Source organism: Macrobrachium rosenbergii, chromosome 48 (genome assembly GCF_040412425.1).
Source record: "Macrobrachium rosenbergii isolate ZJJX-2024 chromosome 48, ASM4041242v1, whole genome shotgun sequence".
In the NCBI taxonomy this organism is placed as follows: domain Eukaryota; kingdom Metazoa; phylum Arthropoda; class Malacostraca; order Decapoda; family Palaemonidae; genus Macrobrachium; species Macrobrachium rosenbergii.
Genome location: NC_089788.1, coordinates 67327720 through 67337719, shown reverse-complemented (window position 1 = coordinate 67337719; position 10000 = coordinate 67327720). Strand labels below are relative to the sequence as shown.

At 33.2% G+C, this 10000-nt stretch overlaps 1 protein-coding gene across 10 annotated transcripts in view; it reads right to left on the bottom strand.

The window, feature by feature from the left end:
• The window catches only part of LOC136831491 (cell adhesion molecule Dscam2-like), a 712499-nt gene that overhangs the window by 129012 nt on the left and 573487 nt on the right, over positions 1-10000 (bottom strand). For all 10 annotated transcript variants that reach the window (XR_010850906.1, XM_067092005.1, XM_067092006.1 and 7 more), the window contains one exon: positions 8872-9011. Coding sequence is in view for 9 of the 10 variants with exons in the window: in XM_067092005.1 (XP_066948106.1) it covers positions 8872-9011 (140 nt within the window). In the remaining variant the exon portion in view is untranslated. The remainder of the gene's footprint in view (positions 1-8871; positions 9012-10000) is intronic.

The following is a 10000-nucleotide window of genomic DNA, read 5'->3' as shown; positions in this document are numbered from 1 at the left end:
TTATAATTTCTGTAATAATGACAAAACATCGTTAGGCATTTCTGTCCCATATGCTACAGAAGCTAATTAGTTTCAGCGTCTGTTAAATGCAACACTACTCTTCCATCTCCCTTCTATATCTAGAAATAAGTTGACAATAATATTTCGTTAACAAAAAAGCAAATTAAGACATACAATAATGAAATAATATAAATTACCACTGTATACACTATGCTAACTGAATATTCAAGATATAAAGTTCAGTAAATATAAAATGAATGACGATCATGACAAACAAAAACAAATAAATGTAAATAAGGTCGCCTTTCTCGTAAAAGAAAAGGAAAAACCAGAAACACAGCTTTTGAAAATTTAGGGTTCGTTCCCCTTGTCACGAGACGAGGTTGAGATAAAAAGGGGGGAAAACAGCCCCTGCCCTCTTCAGGGTCACAGCCTGAGGGCGTGATGTCAGAGTTACACCCCTCAACTTCACGAACACTCCAGCAACAGAATGAGGAATAATGTTTGTCATTTCCCCTACATTCACACTAGATGGCGCCTTCAAGGCAAATCTCTCTCTCTCTCTCTCTCTCTCTCTCTCTCTCTCTCTCTCTCTGTGTATATGTGTTTGTATGTGTGTGTGTGTGATCGCGCGCATGAGTAGATGACAAGGGAAAGAGCAACTGAGATCAATCTCGTAGTGTGGTCTATAAGTGTGAGTAAGCATCAAAACAAGATCATATGCAGAAGCGAAAGATGCAGACAGTGAGAAACGTAGACAGTAAATGAGCTCACGAAAACATAGGTCTTCACTGGAGAGAGAGAGAGAGAGAGAGAGAGAGAGAGAGAGAGAGAGAGAGGAACAACGCAAGTACATAGTAGGAAAAGTAATGCTGCCATCACAAAACTAAAATGATCATGAAAAATAAATAGCAATATAAGTCTCCTACGCAGAAAACATTTGCTTCAAACACGCAAATTACCACAAGGAAGTAAATGATTTTATTTTTTTTATACAATTTGTTGTTCTTCCTGTAACCCTCTTATCTTTTGTACCGTAAAATTCCTCTCTTTCTTCTGTATCCAGGATTTTTGTTTTCCGGAAAGTGAGGATTTATTGTTACACACACACGCACACACACATAAATACACATCTATATACATGAAATTATGAAACGTGAACATACTTAAATTTAAAGCCAAATAAGCTTATTTTTTTTTCAAAAGAATCATAATTACACCACAACTCTTCTTTCTTCAAGATATTTACTGCCATTGCATAAAATAACTAATTGCGAAATGAAGCAAAGAAAGAGCTACTTATTTGAACTGAGAATTATCCTCCCGCCAGTGTCCTAAGCCCTGCCACTGTTGAGAGGCCTGGAATTATGTAACGAATTTCCGGGTCTTGAAAAAGTTCTTTGTCTTCCGGGTGAAATTTTGCCTTTTTATTTAGCTTTTTTCTGAGTGATATTTTTTAAATTCCTGTTTTTTTTTCTCCTTGGTGGTTCATAGTACGAGTTCTACGGTCTATCTCTATTATAGTTCTCGTACTTTCTAGAGCAAATCCTTCCCCGTTTAGTCCCTGGAGTTTCCAGCTTAAATCCGATTGCTTCTGAAAAACCTATTCTACTATCTTGCATTTTTTAGTTAAATCCTAGACGTCGCAAAATCTATAGAAATACTCATCTTAACGGAAAAAACGAGGTAACTAGGCCAGTTCTTTCTTATAATATCGGAGGCGAAGTCGCTATGTAGGCCTGATTAATTGATCTACGTGTGGAATTGAATGGTAGCAACTTACATCATCCCTTAAGTTTACGTGTTTTCAAACATGTCCTTTTTGATGAAAGTACACAGCTGTTTTTAATATGTCTTGGGTAAACCAAATTTATCCCATGGGAGCTCAGTAAAAAGTGATTATTACTGAATATTCGGAATGTTTAGTGACTTTGAACTTCAGTACTATAAATATATCTATGTCAGCATTTTACTTCAAAGTTCTCACTCATTTACTAAACATTGATAATATACTGCATTTGCTAGGTTGTAGCACGCCGATCTTTCAGTAATCTGAGGTAACAAAAGTGCTAAAGCTAAATCATAAACTTAAAACGTAGTCATATTTGTTTACCAATTAACTATTAACAGAGGATACCTTGGAAAACACACGCATAATTTACCAATCGCAAATTACGCATAACGACGACCAAATCATTACTGGTCTAAAATTGACCGTTTTTACAAACACGCCGAGACAAGCTACCGATTATTTTTAGATTTCAGCTCGAGCATTTAACACTTTCCGACCCACAAAATCTTCAGTCACACAAAAATACATAAATTTCTCATACTTTGGAAGCCATTACTCCAAAATTTAGTCTTCTCCGCTCTATTTAATTTCGGGATCATGGAATTCCTCTCGAAGCGAGTCTTCTATTATTGAGGGTCAAATACCAGAATGGCTCCGTGGTCGTTTAATATACAAGTACAGACAGTGGCAGGAAATGGAAGGAAAAGCTTCATTCCCCCCGGGGCTTTCGTCCATATTTGAAGATATGTGACCCTGTCTTGAAATATAAACAAAGGCTGTGGCATCCGGCTATTTGATTTGTTTCGGTCAGTGCCTGACGATATTTATCAAACCGGGAGCATTTGACCTTCGTGGATTAAAACATTTTTGAATGAAGAAACTTTTATTTTTTGACGCTAGGAATATACGCTTTGGCGTTTTTGATGAGTTAAGTTTTAGTAGATTTAAGTTAGACATTTACATTTTTGACACGTAAAAAGTTAGCCCAACTTTTTTTTTTTTTTTAAAGTTTAAGTTTTAGTAGTCGTAAATGATAAAGTCTCCTATGAATTTTGGCACTTACATAATTGAACTTTGCAAATGACGATCCTTCAAGTTCACGAACTGAGGAGCATAAAGTTACCGTTGCTCTAGTCGTGGGTTTTTAGTACAAGAAAGAGTGACTTAATTCTCTAAATTGTTGTCCATAAAGAGTTCTTTCCTTAGCACATCTGTCAAAGATCAAGACAGGGAGGTTAAGCGAGTGTTTTTACCAACATTCATCCAAAACCTATGACATTCCCTTTCTTCGTCTGTATTCCCTGACATGACTCACTTCATCAGTGTTGTGCTCTATTCCTCTTTAACGGCGCTCCCTCTCTTTCTCTCTTGGTTAATCAGTTCTCCCCTAAACTGACTTCTTATAAAAAAAAAAAAAAAATTTCGATCATGAAAGCTACATAATTCTAAGTTTCCACTGATGTTTTTTTTTAACGTGAACTTTGATTTAACAAGTATTTGAGTCCATTAAATGGAAAAATACGTTCACTTAATTAAGTTTTGAACTCCACCGCCCTTCTTTTTCAAAATCCAGAGACTCCAGTTATTCTTCCCTTGTTATTGAAGCACTGAATTCATGAGTGGGTAAAACGTGGCCATCTAAATTATTCCTATACAAACAAGGGCGGCATTTCGCTGAAAATATGTGCCGTTTCTGAAATAGAAGCACACAAGGATTTATCTAGGCAACGATAATAATTCTGCCAGCTTATAATACCAGATCCCGGTTATGTTCACTTATCTTACTGCTCAATACCATTATTCAGTTGTTATTACTTAAACTACACACATTTTACACCAGTTGTCACAGGATTTCGTTCACTTATTCATTCATTTGTTGGAAAAATGTTTAAACAGGTGTTACAACATAGTCATGTTGTAACACCTGTCCATATATATAATATATATGTATATACGTATATATATACATATATATACATACATGTACACACACACACACACACACACACACACACATATATATATATATATATATATATATATATATATACTTACTACATTATGGTAACAAAGAAGAACCTCCAGGATTAATATACAAAGAACAAATAACAATAATAACCACTATCATCATCGTCATTATTATTTATATGTATATTCACATCATCGTTATTATTTGGTATAAAACAAACCCTCTTGACTTACCGAAATAAAAAATATAAAATATGAATAAAGTAAAAACCAGGCATATGAATAAAATCTAAAAAAATACGTAACAAACAAGCCTTTGCACATAGGCTATGGCGCTCTCGGATTCACCAACTACCGAGGAATATAAATAGCAACAGCGTCAACTACAATAATAATTAGTGTAATTACAATGCTAATAATAATAAGCCTGTGGCCAAGCTTCCTTCTCGCCCCTAATTAAAAGTCACTCGAGGCACTTTCTGTTCTCAGCTCTCTCTCTCTCTCTCTCTCTCTCTCTCTCTCTCTCTCTCTCTCTCTCTCTCTCTCTCTCTCTCTCTAGTCTAGAAGTGGATGATTAAGTCTTGTCGAGAGAGACCTAATGCTGATTATATATAGTTATACATATATATATACAAAAATGACTATAAAATATTTACTGATATATATATATATATATATATATATATATATATATATATATATATATATATATATATATATATATATATATATTTATGTATCTTCTTCGTTGTAACGTGCCTTTTTCCCATTTTTTATATGGGGTAAGCACGATGCCTTCTTTTGAAGGACTTTGATTTGGCGGTGGGGTAGGCCGTAGCTATGACTATGAAATATTTTCTGTTAAAACAGAATTTTATCTAATGAAGGCTGCCCATAACAACACCAAAACCGGTAGATTTTACATCGTGCTATTTCAGAAACAACTGTTTCCCTCCACGGACAGTTGAGCAAAACAGTTGTTGCCGAAGTATCAAGCCATAAAACCTACCCTCTTTGGCGTTTTTATGGGCAACCTTTATTATTATATATATATATATATATATATATATATATATATATATATATATATATATATATATATATATATATATATATATATATATATATATATACATACATATGTATGAATATGTATGTATACATATATATACACACATATATACATACACAAGGGAACCAGAAAAGGAAAACAGTCCCCGAAATTTTTACAAATGGAGTCCTGGCGTAACCACAAAAAGCCAAGGACATAAAAAAAGGCAATCGAACAGACAAACGGACAAACCAGAAAGCCTATCAGTGGAATAGTGTAAAACATAAAAAAAACGAAAAAACTTAAAAACTAAAAAAAAGCAGTGAAACAAAACAAACAAAGAAAAGTATGACAGTGGGTGGGTGGTGGATGTCGGGGATGGAACTGGGGGAAAAACTGGGGAAAAAGTATTCGGGTCCCATAGAAAAGAAACAAGATTTACGCTGTCAATTTCCCCTTTTATGCGTTTTCGGGGGAGAATTGTGGGGTGGAAATATATAACAAGCCTCGCGGGGAAAAAAATAAATGTATATCATGTGCCGCTGCGTTTTCCGTTTTGCTTATAAAGAATCAACGATTTCTTTTTCGACCGAAGTGTTCCAGTCGCCAGAAAAAATAATGTCGTAATGGACTGCAATTGTTGAAGATTCCTCGTTTGCTGAAAAATGGATTAAAAACGCCAAGATTAAATGAAATCTTTTAAAAGAAGCAACGTAAACCGTAAAACCTACGAAGTCAATTTCGACTTTAAAACTTAAAAGAAACGAAATAAAAAACTTTTGCAATTAAAACAAATCACCAATAAAACTGTTTAGGTGGCATCACAGCTGGATTTCTCTTTGGGCTGAAACTAATAAATAACAGGAAACTGCCGAAACAAACTAGAGCAACTACAAACACTGGCTCCACGTTCTTCTATTCTTTAAAATTTTCACGTGAAAAGCGTAAAATCCATGTGTAAACGTAGACGTGGATTCTTTCATGTACTCATACATAAACACACATATATATTATACATACATACAAACACACATATATATAACATATATATTATATAAATGTATACATAAGTATTATATATATATATAATACTTATATATACATATATTATTTGTGTGCATATATATAAATATATGTATATGTATATATACATATATATACACACACACACATATATATATATATATATATATATATATATATATATATATATATATATATATATATATATATATATATATATATATATATATATATATATATCTGAAGCCTTTCGACACTAGTCCTTTACTTAGCAGACTGAAGAAATATAAAAGTATGTTTACAAAGAAAGCTCATATAAATGACAGATGGGGATTATAAAGGAACCATATGTACCTGGAATCCAACACAATTGAAGAATCAGTAGAACTGCCAAAACAGGATTAAATATTTAAGAGGTTTTTACAAAGGATTAGGATCAAACGTTCAGGAGCAGGGACAGGACAATTAAAAGATTATACAGGTTCGTGACTGACCACCTAAAAATTTTTAGTACAACACAATAATTCTCATTTTTTTTGTAAACAATAATAACTTTTTGCAAGATGAACATTTTTACAAATAAAAAAAAATTAAATTATATTAAACATACGGATATATAGAAAAGATATATCAAGTAGCTACCTTGTAATCAAGTCAGTGATTTTATCTTTTAGGTCATTCTTGAACATTTATCCAATACAGGGGTCCAAATAATACATGCCAGGGCTAATATTAAAATTACAACTGGAAGTAAGCTGGATAATAGCGGACTCAATAGATTTCTTGAAGAAATCTTTCGATCTTACAATCACTGAACTTTCAGTCCAATTTATCCTGTGAGTTTTCACTTAAATGAATGAATATAGCATTGGATGCTTGTCCAGTTTTGACTAAATACATATGTTGATTAATACGTACATCTTAATCTTTGCTAGATTGGCCAATATAAAAAGAGGGGCAGTCCAAACATTGAATTTTATATATTATGTTGTTGTTTTCTTTAGGGCTATTTTTTATTAACATTCTTTTGAGTGTGTTATCATAAGAAAAAACTAGGTTTACATTGTTAAAACCTTTTAATGTAAACCTCGTTTTTTCTTATAATAACACACTCAAAAGAATGTTAATAAAAAGCCTAAAAGAAAACAACAACATAATATATAAAATTCCATGTTTGGATTGCCCTCTTTTATATTGGCCAATCTAGCATAGATTTAGATGTACTTATTAAGCAACATAAGTATTCAGTCAAAACTGGACAAGCATCAATGCTATATTCATTCATTTAAGTGAAAACTCACAGGATAAATTGACTGAAAGTTCAGTGATTGCTAGATCGAAAGATTTCTCTTCAAGAAATCTATTGGAGTCCGCTATTATCCAGCTTACTTCAGTTGTAATTTTAATCTTAGCCCTGGCATGTATATTTGGACCCCTGTATTAGAAAAATGTTCAAGAATGACCTAAAAGATAAAATCACTGACTTAATTACAGGTAGCTACTTGATATATATTTTCTATATATCAGTATGTTTAATATAATTTAATTTTTTTTATTTGTAGAAATGTTCATCTTGCAAAAAGTTACTATTGTTTAAAAAAATGAGAATTATTGTGTTGTACTAAAAATTTTTAGGTGGTCAGTCACGAACCTGTATAATCTTTTAATTGTCCTGTCCTGCTCCTGAACGTTTGATCCTAATCTTTGTAAAACCTCTTAAATATTTAACCTGTTTTGGCAGTTCTACTAATTCTTCAATTGGTTGATTCCAGGTACATATGTTTCCTTTATAATCCCCATCTGTCATTTATATGAGCTTTCTTTGTAAACATACTTTTATATTTCTTCAGTCTGCTAAGTAAAGGACTAGTGTCGAAAGGCCTCAGCACTCCAGTGTTTCCGTTTCCTTCGTGTTTTATCTTTATATAATTATTATATATATATATATATATATATATAATATATATATATATATATATATATATATATATATATATATATATATATATATATATATATATATATATATATATATGAATTTATATTCTGGGATGATTTTGCTGCATCCACGTCTTATTCCAACCCCAGCTTCTACCAACTACAATCGACTGACTGCCATATACATTACTCACTCTCTAAGTCAACAACAGGCACAATGGAAGCAGAAAGACAAGAAAAATGTCTATTCAGATCTGTTCAGCCTAAGACTAAAGCCATAGGTCTACTTGTAAGTTCACTCTCGATGGTTAAAGACATAAAAAAACTGCTACGATGGAAAGAAATACTGGGTCTTTCTAACTCATAAAAATGAATTAATATTTCCGTAACTACAAAAATATTTTCTCTTCCAGCTGTATATTTTCGGGGACTCCGTTACTCAAAATGACAGGAGTGGCTCGGAAGCAAGAACTGTGAAATATGTCTTATCCTTTCTCCTGCTACCAAAATACTTCAGGTTATTTTTCGTTTATATTCTTGATGATTTGATTTATTTTTCTTATTTTATGTCCGAATTGTAGATGCACAGATCCCAAAACATAGGGGTATTTAGACAAAAGTGAGTACACACAAACATACACACATGGAGACTAACTTAATGAGTTCTAATGTGGGTTAACAGAATGTGTCCATTCATACAAATATGCAGTTTGTACACTGTTATTTCAAACTGACTAATGCATCAAAATATACCTCTAACAAATTAAGAGAGTATTTTTTGTTCAATATTTCATATTACGAACACTTGGTAAATTAAAGTAAAACCTGCGCTACAGAAACCTTATCATTATCAATAAAGATCTCAACAGAGCCACTGACTTCAATATGAAACAGTTCCTGCAATTTTATATATTCATCTAAATAAAATTATGCGGCATCATATGAATCCTGCCGAAATTATAAGCTGCACCGATCATGCAAGAAGCTCTCCTTCCCCAAAGACGGAACTTAGTAAAGGAGGACACTTCAGGCCTCTGCTCATGAACAGTTCATAACATGAATGAAGTGACCATCAGCAGAAGAACTTTTCAAGACTTACCTCCCAACGTGACGTAAGCAAGCGCATGGGCGTAGTCGTCGGCGTAGCTGGCCTCGCATTGGTAGATGCCAGCGTCCGAGGCTTCTACGGGGGCTAGATGCAAGGATTCCCGAGGTCTGATTCTGATGCGATCGCCGGATCTGTCGGTAGATTGAGGCCATAATGAATTACAGGGCCACCAAAACAAATCCACCAGTTCGGTGTCATTTCTGCTGGGTGAATTTACCAGAGATACTATCAAGGGTTTGGTAAAATGTTTGAATTTACGATGTATCCACCGACAACCTGATGAACGCCATTTCCAACTGGACCACTGAGGATTTTTAGATCAAAAATACAAAATTAAGATGAAATTGAATTCAGTTGCCATGAATCCAGTTTGCTTAAATCTTAAAATATCGTAGTCAGAATATATTTCCCCGTGCTCAGACTGAAATAAATTGCCATTCTTGGAAAGCTAATATTTTAAAGACAAGCAAACAAAAAGTGAAAAAGCACTTACAAAATATGAAACAAAAATCGCCTCAACACATACATCCTTCAAAACCTATTTACTACACATGCGTATGGTACGGGCGAATGCAAGCATGCATGAACAATCAGCCCGAAACTTAAGAGGCAGCGGAAAAAAACACCTCCATGCCAGGCGAAGCTGTTAAATTTAAGAGTCGTAAAAATCAGGCCGAATGCCACACGAGGCAAAACAATAAATATTAAATCACTCTTCAACCTGCAAATGTCAAGCAGGAAATAGCTTTAATGCTTGTGGGGTGAAATACAAAGGCAGTCAATTTCATTCCGTTTGATGGTTCCACCGTAAAGGCACAGATATTTTTTGCTTTCAATGAGAAGCGCTCTTGGTATTGAGCGTGGGTGAACGCACACGAACACACACACACACACACACACACATACAAACTATATATATATACACACATATACAGTGTATATATATACACGCATATATATATGAAAATATACATATCTATCTATTTTATATATATATATATATATATATATATATATATATATATATATATATATATATATATATATATATATATATATATATATATATATATATATATATATATAGTGCGTGTGTATGTGTGTGAAATAAAATATGAAC